Source organism: Pogonomyrmex barbatus, unplaced genomic scaffold, assembly GCF_055798465.1.
Source record: "Pogonomyrmex barbatus isolate J1 unplaced genomic scaffold, ASM5579846v1 scaffold5, whole genome shotgun sequence".
In the NCBI taxonomy this organism is placed as follows: Eukaryota; Metazoa; Arthropoda; class Insecta; order Hymenoptera; family Formicidae; genus Pogonomyrmex; species Pogonomyrmex barbatus.
The window spans coordinates 11,695,648-11,714,373 of NW_028297149.1; the positions used below are offsets into that span (position 1 = coordinate 11,695,648).

An 18,726-nucleotide genomic window follows, 5' to 3' on the forward strand; every position below is an offset into this window, starting at 1 on the left:
CCTAAATAATATTTGAAATCATCATGTACCTACTGTGAGTTAAGTTCGTTGAACCTGACTAACCGGCCAGAATAATCACTTTCTACATTAAACTTCAGATGTCGCACGCTGTTTTCCAAGCACTGAAAAAGAAACTAATTCGATTTCTTCTTTTATTTTTTTTTATCTAAGTTTTTTTATAAATTATATTGATTCAAAAAACTTAAGTATTAAAATCGCAAAGATAATTAATCCGCAGTCATTCAAGCTCCGACAAACACGTAAAATCAATATATTTTAATCATATCTTTCATCATTTATATACTTATATTTATATCATATTTTTCTAATTAATAGTTTTATAAAGAGAAAATGTGAAAATACAATCTTTAAGCAATAAGAAAATAATATTCATATATATATATATATATATATATATTTAATGTAGATAAAGCATGAACGAAAGCTGAAGTTTATTTTTAATTACTAAACTACTAAAGTTACAATCATTTTTTATGTACCAACACGTATTTTAAAACAAAAATAAAATCATATTTGTAAATAGGAATTAAATTAAATTAAGAAATAAAATTTAAGAAAAGATTTTATTAGAATCATTAAAAAAAGCTGTATTTCTCAAAATAATTACCAGCTTAACTTCTATACTTATCAGATTAGCTTCTTATTTTTAAAACTTCTTATTTTAAAAAATGACGTAAACATCGTAAAATAAAAATTCTTCGTGTTAAGAATAGAGAAAGACACAGGTTTGCTATAATCTAAATATTTCTTTTTAAATAGATATTTAAAAGTAGACTTGTCATCATTATTATCAAATATCTTTTCTTACGTACGATCATACATGTTCCGAAATCTTTCGTTTGAATCAATCATGATTCAATCTGTTGCCAGTTACATGATCTTCACCAACGTGAAATCGCCTGCATGAGGCACACGTGAAGAATTCTACAGATAAAATCGGGACATTCAGTGACGACCCTGAAAAAAGGATGTCATCGCGTAGGATGACATAGTCATAAGTTGAAAATAAATACAAGAACTAGCAACTATCAAACGTCATCTACGTCATTTACGTGCCTACGTACATATCAATCTGTTATTAATTTGTTGACATCGCTTTTTCAATGTTTGCCTCGTTAAAAATATTTGTTTGTAGACAAATAAAAAAACAGAGAATTATTTGTCCGCTTTATCTCTTCCTCCTCGTTTGCGTCACTTGCCTCGTTTGTCCGCTTCCTATACCTTTCGGTTACGAATCGATTCTAGATTGTAGAAAGTTCAATCGCTCTTTGAAGTTTTTAGCATCCCATTGGAAGCTGAACTACGTTGCTTTGTTCACGTCAAAATCTCGATTCCATTGATGGTCGTCATCATGGTCGTCATCCGGCCTGATGCTCGCCAAAAGGGACGTGGCGATTTCGCCGGCAGCAGCGCAGCTTAACGAAAAGAAGCACGTAACTGTGCTTTAGTATACGCATCAACTTTTCTCATTCCTTCCTTCTCTCTCTCTTCTCTCTCTTATCCTCGCGCAGCGCTTACCGTTACAGCCATCGGATGCTCTTTCAAGCGACAGCCGCAGAAGATAAGCACAAAGATAAACTATTAACGCGTAGCGCGGCTCAAAGTCTCTGCTTCCCTATCATTTCTCGTTCGCTTGAGAGGCGAATATCATTAATTCAGCGATCGCCGCTGTATAATTCGCGAAATTTATGTTAATGTTTTTAAGCTCTCCGTCTGGTCGATGTTATACCTCGTCATACGATTCGACTCAATTTCACGGAATAAAGCAAGTATTAAAGTAAATCGATATATTTAATGTTTTTTTTTTTTTTTTTTTTTTTTCTCTCAAAAATAGCGCGATTAATGCGATATCGCTCTACGAGGTCAAATTATTGGCCTACGGTCAATTAGCCGGCAAGTATGCGTCAGATGTATTACTGGCCAAACAGGATGCGCGTTTTATCGCGGCGCGGTGACCGTCATACAATCTCATCAAATATTGCCTCCGGAGGCCGCCTCGTAGCTCGAGCGTTTTTCGAACAAACCGTCCACTCGGCTAAGTATGCGACTCGCCGAAGGAGAGTGTTGCCGGAGTGTGTGCCAGAAGAAGTAGTAGGATTGAAATAAAGAAAAAAAAAAAAAAAAAAAGGAAGAAGAAAAGGAAAAAAGAAATGAGAAAGAGTGGGGGGGAGACGTCCTTTATTCCGATGCATAAGCGTGCCTTGGTACAGGCATTAACCCTCCCCACCATTTTCTCTCCTTTCTCTTTTCCTCGCGCGCCTCGCGCACCGCGGTTATAGTCATCGGATTCTCTTTTAGGGACCGTGCTAAGACTGCCAGATGAAAGTATATAACCGGTTCGCAGCTGCAGCCAGTCTGGAGACTGGGTATCGGCCGGTGTGCAACTGGCGAGAGCACACACCATGGCGCCAGGAACGGATTCGTCGCCCGTGGTCCCGAGAAGGGGCCACGTACTGTCACTTCTTTTGGCTATTTCACCGAAATGCGAAAAACTCTCGTTAATCTTTTTCACAATAATAGCGTCCGTGTCCAGCTAGAAACTGGATGTCGAACGGTCACAAAATCTGACCGAAGCGAAAATTTTAATTTAAAGAGCAACCTGAAAGTTATATTAGATTTCACATAGCAGGTGGCCAAGTGTCCTTACCCGATGAATTTGTAAAGATCGATGTTATCGATCCGTTTCCTGCCGTCACGATTGTGTTAGTGAAGCAACTTTAGAAATCGACCCCTTTAATTCTTCCGTTAGGAGTATTTTTAACATCTCACGTCACGTCGTTGTATTGTCTCGTGATATTCATAGTCATAAATGGCTGAAATCAAGTAGAAATATATTAAGATAAGTCGGAGCGCACGATGTCTTTTTTAGAAGTCTCTCGTTATGCTTTCTCATGCAAGAGTAATATAATATAACGTCTACGTGTCATGACATTATGATAAACGTTTCGTGCACGAATTTCATCTGCATCTCATGCACAGGTAGCACAAATTCTCTAAATCGGATGTTCAAACCGGATATTCTTCCTAAAAAAATGAAACGACTGATCAAAGGATATCCGCAAATCATGCATAAGATTATGATTAGACGGCGAGAAGTGAAGAAAATGAAACATTGTGTGACGTGTTCAGAAATTGGCAAAAAAAAATAGCCGCGTCGCGTTGATCGTCGGAATTTATTTATTTTTTTCTTAATAAAAACAAAAATCTCTTTATTTTTATACTTGGGATACAAATGTCCTATTAGTGCCTCGAGGTTTTCGCGAAAAAAAGTCGACTGAATGTCAATGACTGTGCTTCCCAACAATTTCGAGATATCCTGCGAACGAACGACAGTCATAACAGATAAACGTGCCAAAATAACGGAAGATATGAAAATCTACGAGATAATCATGCATAGCGCCGCTCAGCTTATTACGTTTAATGATCTTCGTAGAGATGAACCGCGCTTGATCTTCCGTGACGGAATAAGGCGCGTCCTCCGACAGGATGTTGTATCAAAATTGAAATGGCACATAAATATAACGTACGATTCACTAATGCGAGATTGAACATGATCATAATGTTTAAAAAGTTCACGGAAGCTATTCAAACGGTAATCTTCCAAATTAACTTCACTTTATGATTTCGGAAGCATCTTTTGTCGCGTACGTTAATTTTGACATTCCTTTCGTATAATTTAATTAATTTAATTCACAACAGCGACATTGAAAGCGCTTTGAATAATTTTCGATTGTAAGATAAATGAAACAACATGAAAAAAAAAAAATCTATTAATTGTTGTTTTGAGGATTAGCACGGGTAAACACCTCTTTGTTCGTAGCAACGTTAATTGCTGAAACTGATAAACAGGATAATTACATAGCGTGATAAAGAATACAAAGAAGTCGTGGTTGCAAATTTTTCACACGCTGTCGGACGCGCTGCCGCACTCGAGGCAGTTTGCAAAACGAGGGACGCGACTCGAAATACGAAGATGTGACTGCGAGAGGCAGACTCGAAGAGGTAATGTCGTCCAGGTGCTCGACCGGCCTCTGCCGAACTCACCTCCACCCCCTCTCTCATTTTCTCCTTTTCTCTCTCTCTCTCTCTCTCTCTCTCTCTCTCTCTCTCTCTCTCTCTCTCTCTCTCTCTCTCTCTCTCTCTCTCCCCCCCTCTCTCTCTCTCTCTCTCTTTCTCTTCCGTTACTCTCCTTCGGCTTCTTCGACTCGTCACGACCAGTCGGTCAGTTCCTCCTTTTCCACAACGCAGGATCCTTCCTAGGACTCCACGTCCTTTCCTCTTATCCGTGCGCCATTGGCCATTAGCGACCGCGCCGTCCGTTCGCCGTATCATCGGGGCCCCGGCGCGGTAAAGGGCCCCTCTTACCGGGTCCCGCGGGCCAGTCTTTCGTCGCGCGTTCACCGGTGCTCCGGTCTCCTCGCGTTCCGAACGACGATCTGCCTCCTCGGAGATCGGGCCATGTGATTTTGCCGCGGATTACGCGCGTTTCTCTACGATGACTACCTGCAAGTGCGTCACGTGGCGAGCGTGGCGATAAGATCCAGTGCACGCGCGATCGGGAAACTCGACGTGGCTCATCGCGCGCCAGTTTGCCACATAGGAATCAGTTTTTTTCTCGTTCAACCTTCCGTTAAACGCCGACAGTAACGTTCCTCCAGTTACGCGCTTCCGTCGAATTCTGCAAACAACAAACAAACCGAATCACTGGTGACAGAGATGACATTTCAGTCGCATACGTTGCGGTGATTTATCGATAGTTGGCCTAGATATGCGACAATTGTTGATAAATTGAATTGTGATTTTGAAAGGATTGGCCTCTCGACCTTGAATATTGCATCCCCCGATGAATGATAGTGTCTATCGCACGTTTTCCTTTTGTATTTTTTTCTGGAAATTGTGTCGCGCGCAATTTCGTACATCGAGCGAGAATTTTCGAATACCATTTGTTCTGACAATTGAGGTGAAAAAAATGTGCGTGACGTGCGTGATAGCGATGTAGTATCTAAATAAAGTGGCAGTCTCTCTTGTTATAGTCATTCTCACGTTGTACTGTACATGAAATCAAAATAACTTTAGTAATATATATACGAGTTTCATTTGACATGTCTTTGTATAACATCGAGATGTGATATACTTTAAGTATTCTTTCTAATTAGAATACACATGATCACCGTTAATTTATTGTTTAAAGTGAAAAAGATGTCATTTGCAAAATTAATACTTTTCACTTGAAAGTTTCTTCATAAATTCTTAAATATTTCTCCAAAACTTTTAATAATTTTTCAAATATGTTCTAAAATTTCTCGATATAAATATTGAAAAATATTTTAATTGAATAATACTGAGGTCCAATTTTATCTTTTCACGTCTCAGTTTCTCGAATTGATCTCCAGTTCTAATAAACGATAAATTAATAATTAATAGGCTGTCATCCGTTTAATTTAAATCTGTTATTATTTGCATACGCGATGTAAATATTAATTAAACGTATATTTCGATGCATAATATGAAACAAATTAATTTTTTCGCTCCTTTACACATATTTATATTCGTGATACGAACTCACTGACGATACAAACCAAACCAGTTGGAATTCCACTTGCAAATGTCATATCGACTATCATACGAGCGTGCAAAGGTCGACCAGTCTTTATTTCTTTTCCAATCGGCAAGAAATATTTCATTTAAATACATCTGAGAAATTTAGTCTCGTAAATTTAACATATTCAAATCAAGACGACGACTATGCATTCAGTTTTACTTCATTTATTATTAAATTATGTAACATTATAATTGACGTAAGAATATTTCTTCGTTGAAGGTTTCTTAATGGTGTTATTGATTTTTCAACGATGAAGTGAAGCTATTAGTCCGAACTTGAAAAGGATTATATCGGGAATGCAGCTGGATGTATCGCGATCGGCTTTTTTTCAAAAAGTAGCGGTTAAAGCAACACGATAGTGAAACTTTTCGTGAATTCGCACGATGTAAAACGAGAGTGCAGTGAAAATCGCAGTGTTCTCTTTTTTTTTTTTTTTTTTTGTTACGTGAACTGAAAAACAAACTATAACTCTACACTGCCCGTTCTAAGTTTTATCTTGAACGTATCGAATGTATTCCTGAGAAAACGCAGCCGGTGCCGACCAGATGGGAAGTGATGTATACTTATTATGGCAGAAACGTTCTCAAAGAGATCCGTCGCAGCTAAGGTGAATTTTTGTCATGATTCATTAACCATAGTTAAGGCGCTATAATATAAAGTATTAAGTTGATATGGGAGAATAACGATAAAGTTGAAACAACCAATAACAAGAAGAAATAAAGGAATTAGATTGATTTAATAATTAACACAGTGACAGCGATCGATCTATGTGTCTATCCTAATTTGACGATCGTACCGTTAGTAAGACAAAGCGTACGAGGTGTAAGAAGCAAACAAAGCGCGTGAAGATACCGGAAAGATATCACAGCCTCCCTTGTAGAGGGAAACGAAATCTCATAAATGTGGCATTGACGTATGAAAAGCTTTTAGCTGACTACAGTTATTCGTCCGAGAAGCCTTTTAAGCGTAAGTCAGACAGGGTATGTAATTTTCATGTACGACTCTCTCTCTTCCCCCTCTTCCTTCTCTTCCCTTTTCTCTTTCCGATAGGCGGCTGGACACTCGTGACACGCACGCGGCCACACGCGTACTTTGCACGGAATCCCGCGCGTGTGCATCGTACTCATCCCCCCTCGTTTCATCTGGTCTCTCGTCTCATCTCTCGTTTCATCTTCGTTGTCCCGTTTCGTTTCGTAGCGAGCGCGAGATGCGTCGCACCGTAAGGAATCTTTCCTCGCGCTTCCTTGCCGCGACGGCGTTTCCAGCTTCGGGGAAGCGAACGGATATAAATCTCCTTTTGTATCTCTCGGCTCGTTTCTCTGTTTGTACGAACTCGCTGCGTCGCCCTCGAAACGATCCCGCATACCTCGAACTTGAGCAATCGCTAAGAAGTTAGAGACAACTGCCAGAACGTTACACTCGAGCAGAAGAAAGATTGCGTGGCTCCGGAAGGAAAGCCCGAACTGTTCGCCGTGAGTTCGAATACTTCGTCGCGTGCCTGTGACATCTGAGTATCAAGAGACAGATCGCGAGATTTATTAATTTAACGAATGACCGCGCTCGAGTATATTATACAGTAGAAATAGTACGCTATCGCGATATAACGCGATTTATTAATTCGAGAGCGCTTCAATCTCACCGTTTTGAAGTTTTACTTGATTGGCATGTTCGCGGGAGAATAAATAATGGAGTGCCGACAACATCGCACACGCGCGCGCCTATTCGCGCACCAAATTTTCCCGCGTCACCCTCCGTTATGTCCCATTATCCCGCTTTTATCCCGCTTTGAAGTGTTCTTATTTTGTCTTTTTTTTTTTTTTTTTTTTTCCCCCCCGCTATTCGACGCGCGTCGATCCTATTAAAACGCGAAACACGGAAAAGCAATTTCGATTGCGATAAAGTAAAAACGTTTTCGTTTGTGAGATAGTCTTGCACGGAGTCGGAGTACTTTATCGGTGCGCTCCATCAGCATCCCAAGTATCCACCATTTCCGTTCGATAAACCCGGCTAAGATTAATTTGCGTTCAGCGAATTTACTAATCTCGTGGTAGCTGGTACAGTTACTGTAGATCGCGCTTTCAATCGTCCGCACGATTGTTCCCATTATACTCGATACACTGACAGGACATTGTAGCCCCTTCCCCCCCACCCTCCCCGTACAATGCTGGCGTAATTTAAAACTCCTCGACGCGCGCAGCCGATGGTAAAAGCCGGCTAGCGACGCGTTTTCATCCACTCAAATAACAAATATTCGGTCCTTTCTGTCCCTCGTTTTAGCCATTGTTAAAAATCTGGCTTGTTTTACCACTCTACTTGACTCCTATTTCTCCGCGTTGCCTCAAAGAGATTAGCACTCGGTGTGACGAACGTTTTGCAACTAAATTGTCCTAAAGATATTATTATTATGTATGTTTTCTCTTTTGAATTATCGAATAACTTTAGCGGGCAATTTTCAAAGAAAAGCAAACTTTTTTCGCAGATCGAAATAGTTCGATAGGTTGTCTCGATAGCTTGGCTCGAGATTTGGCATGCTCTTTCTAAGATAGCTGATCTAATTATCGGGACGGGCTCTAATCGGGAATCATCGATTTCCGATCGGCGCCGACCCTTACGCGCGATGATTCGATTCCCATTTCCGCGACGGCACTCCGAATCATTTAAATGCTGCGCACGTTTTACGCAACGTCCTTTCTATCCTGCGTCGGTATTCTCCGTCACGACTCCCGTGACGGAGCGCACGAAAATGTCAACAGTTACAACGTGACTACGCTTGGTAAGCGCGGCGAACTATGCAGACTTGCGAGCGGATGCAATTTCGTTCGCGATAACGTAACGAATATCGCCATTATCGCCAGAAACTGACACCTCACCTTGGTCTTCCTCGGTGGGATAAGCTCGAAACTAATCGGAGCTTTCGCGAAGCTTTCAAACAATGAAGACAAGGCAATTTAGCGTTGATATCACATACAAATATATTAACTTGCCGTTAACGATGAGCAATTGAATTTAATTATCCTACATCAAGAAATATGAAAGATATTAATTTAATAATTGTGTTTATAACGAAAGTTGCCAATTTTATTTTATTTTACATCATGCTCAGATATATTTGTCTTGACAGACAGCCGTGTATTGACAAACTCCTTCTCGAAATCGCCTGCGAATCGTCTCCGAGTGTGAAAGTTACACTCGAGTCAGATTGCACGAGAGCGACAGTGAACACGACAGTGACACGATACGTTTCGCTTCTGGCACGCGATGGTTAATCAAATCTCCCGACTTCCGCATAATTTCGCGAAATTCAACGACCAGTGAAAGTGATCTCAGCCATGTGCGAGATATCTCTCGATGCGACGTACGAGTCCTAAACGGATTTACTGTTAAACACGGATGACTCGTTCGCAATAAACGCACGTATAAAAAGATTACAGCAGCAATTTTCGCAGCATTCGTCGAAAGAGTCGGCCGATGTAACGGGATATTAACGGTAATACGATGTGAATTATAAATCGATCAAATATATTTTCAATTCAAATATATATTTAATAAAATATTTAATAATTATATAAAAAAATAATGAATAAGCATTACAGTTTTTCTCATTGAATCATCCTAAAAAATTAAAATTAAAATATGCAGTATTAAAATATGTTATATATCTAATTAATGTATTAGCACAAAATGATGATTATCATATCGATTGATATTGATGTAAAATATGCATGTTTAAATATAAAAGAATTATAACGTTGTATTGTTCAGGAAAAGAATAAATTATGTCGGTTTCTGTGCAACCGCGGTTCTCCAATGAAACTGGAACGACCGTGGTTCTCCAACCAAGAGTGTTCTTGGTATTCGGACGAAATTAGGTACTCCATGATGCTGCAGTGACGAAAATTCCGTCAACAAGCTCGTTAGTCCGCACGTATGCCGCAATTTCATCGGTGGATGATGAGAGATGGGAACAGTTGCGATTATTTCCATCTGTCCTTCTGCGTACAAGACATCGTACAATTAATGAGATATGTGTAAATGTATATATATATATATAATTATAAGGAATATATATATATAATTATATAAGGATTTTATATATATATATATATATATATATATATATATAATTATAAGGAAGAACAAGCTAGAATTATTAAAGCAAGGATCTGCGAGAGAACAATAATTGAGAAAGTCAGAGTATAGAAGAGAAATTTTATTTTTTATTAAATTGAAATTTTTTTAGACAAGCGATATTGGAAATTTTAATTTAAAGTGAAAATTTACATCTTTTACTTATACGCGCATGCAAGTGTCGTTATCATTTAGTTAATTTAATTTTAGAAAGCTTACAACACCAAAGTAAAATACTAATCTCGCTTCGCGTATTAGTACAGGTACCGTATGGATGGTAATGTCGTTGCGTCATTTGACTTGGTACTTACGCGACATGAGCGAGAGCCGCGTATAATTCAAGTGGGATATAAGCGGTCGAATAAAATAACCAATGTGTTTCGCCACCGTGAAATATATTGTGGATTTATAGTGCCGTAATAATCGTAACGATTCCTCGCGTGCGCTGGCGGCAGCGCCGTGTGCGGCGACGAGAGCGTCGTAGAGAAACGGGCTTTTACATTCTTCGATTGTCGTGATCGTTCAATCGATTCGTTTTAACGCTCGTTTTAATGCCTGCGAGATATTAGCACGGCCGATTGCTCGCGCTGGTGGAAATGAGGTAATTGCGGAACAGCATGCTGCTTGCGCGCCGCGGCGCGGCGGAATCGGCTTTTATCATAAAACTAGGCGACGATCAAAGAAATTATAGACGTACGTAGGGTAACTCGTCTTGATATACATATATATAAAAAGCAGATTAAGATTAAAAAAGGTTTTAAAATTTTGGAATTTTTCTAAATTTAAAATGATTTTCGTATTTAAAAATGATTTTGTCCCTGAGATATGATTAATAATTTATCAACCGTAATAATGAGTTTATATCATAAATTTTTATTTCAGTAATGATTTTGTTATAGAAAATATTTTTGATATATTCACGAGAACGGAATTTTTCACTCGAATATGCTGGAATTATTTTATATTCCTGCTTTCCAATACCAAGCTATGAATAGTTAGGAGAAAAAGATAATTTTACGTTTTGTATTCGTAATAATAAGACCTATTCCACCCCAATATTTTTATAAAACATCCATCTCCCATGGAATTTCTCTCTCGGTGAGTATTCCAGTCGCCCTCTGCGCAGTGGCATAATAATTCAGGAAAATCCCAGCGATTCCGGGAGGAGATTCTCCCAGAGACAAGTTCGAAACACAACAATGAGAATCATCCGGAAGGATTAAAACCCGGATTATATTGCGGTATGAATCTACCGATCAAAATACTGCCAGCTAGGAAAAATTCACCAGCGCAGGAATGGCGACGGAATCATAAATCAAACGTATTATATTTCGCCATATTTTTCATAATTTCCATCAAACTTTCCCGCTGCTAAGTATCGATATGTTTTTGAAATTTCATTTGAGATTAAGCTGTCTTTCATCATTCCTAAATATTCGATATTTTTGCTGCGTTTTTTATAGAAAAGAAATATGTTCGCATTCTGTGAGCACATAATTGCGTTAGATATCGTTATTTATTACGTTCCCCAGAATCCAACCCCTGGTGCTTTTATTTATCGTCATGTTTGGAGGGTCGCTATTTTTATCGACCATGTAATCGGCGGGCGACACGTTTGACCAGGCGAGAGATCCGGAAATACGAGTCTTTCGAACTTATTTATAAGGAATGTACTTCCAGTTATCATTTCTTCATATCGATATTATTGCAAAAATGAACAAGTCACGTTAAGTCAATTTATTCGCGGTAGTCTGATCGCGTATTTTTAAATTGCGATATTTGTAATATTGCCATACGTTTCCTATGACGTTGATAACACACGAGAAAATGTGAAGCCGATAAAAATTTTCTAAGAAGCCTTCGTCGAGCAGCTTTCCTTTGAATCGAGAGAAAAGCGTTGTCCCTCGATCGAGGGTAGAAACGAAATTTTCCAAATTTCGTCTCGGCGCGCAAGGGCAGGGATGATCGCCAGCCAAATTGACTATTGAAAGGAAATAGCGGAAGGCGGAGGGGGAGGTCGTCGCGTTCCGGTGTACGAATGTCCTCGAAACGGAAAAAGGAAATTAAATTCTTGCCGTAGGCCAGGTCTGCCTTTATTGTTTTTCAACGGCGTGTGCGTGGCGGTATAGTTTTCCCGCTAGGTGACGTCGTCTGGTGGCCACCCGCCGGGCTGGATTGTGGCCCGTCGAGGCTCGGCTACGTCGACGAGCCGATAATTATTTCTCGGCGAACGTATAATAAATACAAGAGAGACATATATTGGAGAGAGAGAGAGAGAGAGAGAGAGAGAGAGAGAGAGAGAGAATGTGAATATGTATATATTAAGCATGGGGGAATAATGAACGTGAGAATATTTGACTACGGTGTATTATACGGTGGAAAGAATTTTCGTATTTCGTAGAAAAGAAGTGAAATTTGGTCGGTCACTATATAGGGTAATCTAAAATCCCTAAAGTCTTTCGTACGAAACGTGAAAGCGGAAATCACGCCTGAGAAATCTTTTCTTATGCATCGCTTCTAACACGGAGTTCTTTCTGTCGCAGTACATGGGTTCGTTTCCTGTGGCGATTCCCGACATTGCCAGCCGCGCGGAATTTGTGCGCTCGCAATTGGAGATCCTCAGGGTAAGTGCTCTACCCCGATTCTATCATGTACCGAAAACTATTTCTAATTTAACACATTTTCCTTCTCTCTCTCTCTCTCTCTCTCTCTCTCTCTCTCTCTCTCTCTCTCTCTCTCCTTCTCCCCCTCTTCTCTTCTTCTCTCTCTCCTCCAACGAGAATATGATATTATTGCGAGAATGACAAATTATGCCTGTGAAGTAATATTGTTTTCCTTCCGAGGATGGCAAAACTTGCTTCTTCCGGTAATGCGCGGCAAGACGAATTATTCTAGCACGCCTCTTCGCATAATAAGAAGCAATAAGATCCTAAGATAATGGCGCGGTATACACCGGCGATTCCATTTTCGTTCTGTTTGTTTTCCCGTTTTGCATGCATGATGAATTCACCAGTTTTATATTCAAATCGTCGCGCGATCTCGACATTACGAACGATATGTATACGAGATGAGCGTAAAACTGCATAGATTCTCACTCGCAAATTCTTTAAGATATTTAAGACACCGGTAAGAAAATCCGTTACATCCGATCTATTGCGTTTCACGATCACGCTTGACACGTAAATGCAATATCGTAAATAATGACGTATTCATAGTGTCGCCCTTTTCATGGCGGGAACTTATTTCTATATCTAATGCTTGACATCAATTGCAATCAACGGCAAATACATTTCGTAATTAGCTGTCCGAACAGATGAGTGCCATATGGCAAAGGAATCAAAACGGTTCTCATGTTAGAGGAGATTATTATTGTAAGCTGCGCTATTACTATAAACCTGGTAATGACTCTCGAACCTGAAGGGAGAAATCAGCAGAAATTCGGCTTTGAGTTTCATCGGAGTTGAATATTTGCCTACGAACGAGAATAACTCGTGCCAGGAAGTTTCTACTTAATCTCCAACGTAGGTGTGTGTAGGTGTACGTGTGAGTCTGCGTGTATAGCAACGCGTTGCTTCTTTTCCCGTGATACCTATTCCATTACATTACCCGTATGCTATTTTTTTTTTTTCAACAACTCAACAGTACAGATGCGCACGCTATTTATTTCCCGACATTATATATTTTTTTAATAAATAAAAATTTCAGATAAATTCTATTGATTTAATATGCCCTTTTTAAGAGCGGATTTTATTTGAACATTTTCGGTCAAAATCAAATTATGCATTTATGTCTTTATCCCGTACTTTTTTCCATTCATATAAAGAGACCTATATAATATCTGTATAGTAAAATTTTATTTATTAATTTATCAAAAATTTGAAGAAATAGATAACAGATACATTTATGTTATATTATATTGATAAGTTCTTGATTGTAATTGTTAATTAGCCTGAACGGGGATAATTGAAAACGAAATAATTAACTTTCCGATTATTTTATTCATAAAAAAATGGATTTACAGTATCTCACATAATAATTGTGTCAATCCTTTTTACTTAATAAATAAAGTTCGCAGATTCGTGGTAACGAAATCAAAGGATACGAGCAATCTTTAATGTAATGAGTCGTAAATTCGACGAGTCACTTGCCTGTTCAGCGATCGTTCCCACTCAGTGCACACTTTCGCAAATCGTCCCTATTGTTATACCCCATCGTGGAAGATCAGACTTTCAAAGAAGCGTTTAGTGTAACACGCCGTAAATGCGCGTATATCTCGTCTCACCCCTGTAACATTTATATTTATACGACCGCCGTAAATGAGGCGAAAATCACGCTCGATTGGTTAAGAGACGCTTCGTCGGTCGCCTACTGATGCCAGTCGGGTGTCGGTATTTCCGTGTTTCGTACTACAACGATTAACAATGCATAATAACATGAGATGTTATTAATCTTTTCGTCATTTCTCTTTTTATTGAGTTTGAAAAAAATTTCCATTCTCAAAAAGAATATTTTGCCCCATAAAATATTATTATATTACATTTTTCGCCTGCAAGCGACCGATTTATTTTTTTTTTCTCTCTTTCAAGCTTTTTATTTCTTTTTATATTATTTATTTATTTATTTTAGTATTGAAAATAATTTGTTGAATTATTTTAATAATTGTATATTATATTTATATATGTAGTGAGGTATAAAAGTGAAAAGTATAAGTAATACTCTTTATCAAGAGATAAAATTAATTCATTAACTGATTTATAAACTATTTATACAACTTTGTTTCTATAAATGCATTACTCAATAAACTTAATCCTTTCGCCGAGTTTTTAATATTTCTCAAACTACATCATATTTAACTTAAAACATCGCACTTCATATTTATGTGAGAATTTGTTAAAAAATTTGTCTTGTCACTACCAAAAATTTTCTATTTATCGTGTGAATAATTAATGTTTGTAATGCTCATGAAAGCAAAAAATAATAGCAGAGTTTCATTTAATTTTTAATGCTAGTTTATTTGATGACCCCAAGTGGAAAGGACTTTATATTCATAAAGATATGAGAAAATCAGGAAACGACCAAATTACCGAACGCACGATACTCTCTTGTGACTTTTTATTAATCGTAAAAATCCGAGAGTAATAAAATATTATTACATAGTCTTCACGAATAAACCTCTCAACTTAAAACAGTAAAAGAAGAGGTATGTCGCTTTTCTTCTACTGTTACCGCTTTTATCTTTAAAATTGGAAAAGCGATAGTATACTATATATGAGAATGTAGCTTCAGTTTTAATGTAAAATATTTACAAAATGTTAATTTAACATATAAATATTTACAAAATTTAACCTTTACTATTTTAAGTGTTAATTATTCTGCATATTTTTTAATTTAGCAATATTTAATAATGGATATTTTAATATTAAAAAATTTCCGAACCTATTTTGGAGGAACCAAATTTTCATGATAACTATTTAAAAAATTAAGTTTGCATAAAGTCGTACTCAACTGGAAATAGTTATCGCAAAAGTTATTACATAAGCTTTTAACACACGCTTTCATTTTTCTGTGCCAAGAACAGTTTTCTGCGACAGAATAAAAAATTATAGCTAAAATCTTCAAAGAAACTCTCGAAGCCTTTGCTCCGAGTTTGAACTGAAATAAAATCATTCAATGGCATTTTTATCTCGTTGGAGTTTAACAAAAAAATGGCAATGCGAATTAGCAGAAATTTATTTGCTAAAGTCAGAACATTCGCGCGAACAATTTCGTCGTTCTCTTTAACACATACGGATTTCAAGTGTCGCGAGTGGATAGGTTGTCAAAGCCACCTGCTTTAATTGCCAATTACATGAGATGCTTTCACGAGGTGTCAAACAGTGGTCCGAATTTTTTCGCGAGATATCCAGCTGGGGCACATTGTACCGGTCGGTTAATGGAAATACATCGTACCGAAAAATCGTTTTATCCGGAATAGCTCTTTGTAAAGTTACATATAAATTTTGAAATATCCATTATTTTTTCATCAAACGTATTGCTGTTACAAATTGAAATACTGTACAATATTCTTGCCAAAATATTCTCAATTTACATGTGTTTCTTTGTATTGTATTAAATTTATCGAACGTAAATCCACATGCTAGTTTTTATGACGTGACATCGTATTTGTTATTAAACGCGTCCTAACTCTGCAACAGATGAGGATCAGATAAGATGAGGGCCAAAAGAAATCGCGGCCGCGCCGTTAAAATTCAAAATCAAATCGATGAGCCATCGTGGAATGCAATTTAATCGGGAAAAATCCAATAAACGCATTCTACAGCGGCATGATGTATTGGCATACCATCGGTTTCTTTTTCTCAGGTTTCTATCTTGCTAAGTTATTAAAGCTATGACAAAGGCAGTCGTGTCAAAGAAATACGATCTTGAGGTATGCATTCGAAAGTGCCTGTGACAGCGAGCACCATCGGAAATTATTTTTGCAAAACTGAAACGACGGTAGAATTTAATAAAAATTGAACTTGCTACATATTCGCATACTTTAAAATAGCATGAATCGATTGTGTTGATTAATTAATAATATATATAATAATTAATAATATATCAAAATCTCTTTCGTTTTCCATTTAGTAAATCCAGTAACGAACCCAATATTAAACATCTACTCCAATCCAATCGTCCAAATGCGTCCAAATTTCGAAAGTTTGTGAATTTCTAACATGCAAGTATCGCGAAAACGGTCCTAAAGTTCTACTTGCATCGCTGCATACGCCATCGGTACGCATGGAATAATTTTGTCGTAGTGCGTTAGGCGAAGGGTAAATAATGTATAAGACAAATTTGTCACGATGGTCAATGACGTAGAAGCGTCGCTTTCGTTTCATGGATCACGACGAATGGGGCAGTTTGTCACGGAGAAAGGCCGTCTTTCCACCCCTGATACGTTGACCACCCTATAGACACGTCGAAAGGTCCCGAAACGCACGAGAATACGTGCGGGGTATATCGCATACGTGTAGGTATCCATATTGATTTCGGGGATGCGTAGTCGCCGACCTCTTTCACTGGCTCTTTCTCTTTTCGGTATTCCGGGTCGCTCTTTTATCACGAGGGTTGAAAATAAAGAAAGACGACAATGGCCTAATCTTCCACAAATTCACGCTACACGCTAATTACGTGGGATCTCTTAACGCCGTTTGTTCTGAATTACCACCGATCGTTTTTGCGGAAGTGTGACTCTCGCGAAAAACAAATCTGGAGGAACCAGGAAATCCAGGAAGATGCGCCGTTTCGGCTGTCTCGCTCGAATTTTTGAAAACTTCGCGCGATGAAATCTGCTGCCGAAGAACAAAGAGCGAAAATCACGTTTAACCGGTTTATCCTCAAATTACGATGCACGACAAAAACCAACGAGGGGGAGAAATCGTGGAAAGTCGATCTATCCGCGCCTATGTGTTTCGTTCTTCCCACATTTACGATGCGGTCTCGATATCGGCTTACCAGACAATCGCCGACGACAGTCGATGACAGTCGCGACGACACCGTATGTAGGTCATGTACAATCTGTAGCGAAGCGAATGTAACTGATTAAACACCCGTACAACTCCGGCAGGCGTGAATTTCGAAACTGCGACATCGCGAACATCGCGATCTTTGTGCTCGTTCGCGACAACGCGCGGCGACAGAGATAAAATGCCTTTTTTCCGTTTCCTGTAACATTCAGCTCGTCGAAATTATATAGCGAGCTCACTAACCACTTTTGTGCACTCATCGTTCCCTCGTTCCTCACTCGCAGTTCGCCACCGATCTCCCGTAATCCCTTCCGTGGGGTCGTCGTTATCAAAAGTACATGCGCCTCGGCACATACAGCAACGGCGGGTCTTACGAGATTGCCGAACACGGTTTAAAACGATAGCCTGCCGGTGCCCTGGCATTCCCGCAGGTCATTGAACTCCTTCGTCGGACGTGTGTGTGTGTGTGTGTGTGTGTGTGTGTGTGTGTGTGTGTGTGTGTGTGTGTGTGTGTATGCGCGATCCGCCCTTCTCCCCTCTTTTTCGTTTCTTGGTCTCGAGACGCGAGTGCGTGAGCGTGAGCGTGAGCGCGGCGACGTAGATGCAGATGCGACGAGAGAGTGGTTTCTGGCGCAAAAAGTTTAGCAACGTCGGACATCCTCGGTCGAGAGATGCTTTAAATGGACAGTGTTTATGTAAAAATGAGTTAATCCGCAAAGAGTGAGGGAGTTTTAAGTAAATTCGGTTTAAAGAGATAGAGACGATGATCGTTGCCCATGATTATTTGGAAGAAACTTGGAAGAGATGGAAGAAGAGAAAGAAAGAAAAAAAAGAAAGGAAAAGAAGAGTCGCCAAGTTAACTCCCCTCCCCCTTCGCCGTCCCAAATTCGCTCTGCCACGGCGAAAACACACCGTGCGGAGTATTCTCATCTGTAGATTACAGAAACGTATTGGCAAGAAATTCGAGGATTATCACCGAGAAGTGTTCGGCGCGAGCTCGCTCGGCACGTACGTCAATGCAACACGCCATCGATCGAAAGGCAATACGAAGCGGCTTATCTGTCGCTCTTTTTATTACTCTCCCGGGCTCACTTTTACGAGAGGATTCACCAGCCAGACTACCGATGGAGTCTCTACAGCGCTTACGCTATTTTCCTCCTTCTCTATTTTCCCTACGGTCCTCTCATATCCCATTCATCCTATCGCTTTTTTCCTCCACGGCAAGCCCGGCTTTCTTTCGAGATGCAGAAAATCGAGAAACGCGCGATTCAGGTCAAAGTCAAAGAGCCCGACGGTTCCAAATATTTTCACACTCGATATGGTTTCAGCTATTCCTGGCAGACATCGGTTAAGCGTTTTGCTCGACGATGTAGAAATCGTCCTGCTCGATTTGTAGCTATCAAACGTATGCTCGTCTAGGGACGGATTTTTTTTGCAACACTACAGGCACTGTATCCAGCCTAAAAA

The 18,726-nt window shown here is 39.1% G+C and overlaps 1 protein-coding gene and 1 long non-coding RNA gene across 2 annotated transcripts in view; one reads left to right on the plus strand and one right to left on the minus strand.

Moving 5' to 3' along the window:
* Positions 1 to 567: 567 nt before the first annotated feature.
* Positions 568 to 5,796, minus strand: LOC105431562 (uncharacterized). The gene is made up of 2 exons (XR_016140512.1): positions 3,437 to 5,796; positions 568 to 2,834 (listed from the first exon to the last, which is right to left on the minus strand). It is a non-coding gene; the product is annotated as an uncharacterized LOC105431562 (long non-coding RNA).
* Positions 5,797 to 6,001: 205 nt separating this feature from the next.
* Positions 6,002 to 18,726, plus strand: part of LOC105431608 (EGFR adapter protein) — a 63,330-nt gene continuing 50,605 nt past the window's right edge. The window contains exons 1-2 of the mRNA XM_089082155.1: positions 6,002 to 6,230; positions 12,295 to 12,375. Of these exons, the coding sequence (XP_088938281.1) occupies positions 6,192 to 6,230; positions 12,295 to 12,375 (120 nt within the window). The 5' untranslated portion in view covers positions 6,002 to 6,191. The remainder of the gene's footprint in view (positions 6,231 to 12,294; positions 12,376 to 18,726) is intronic.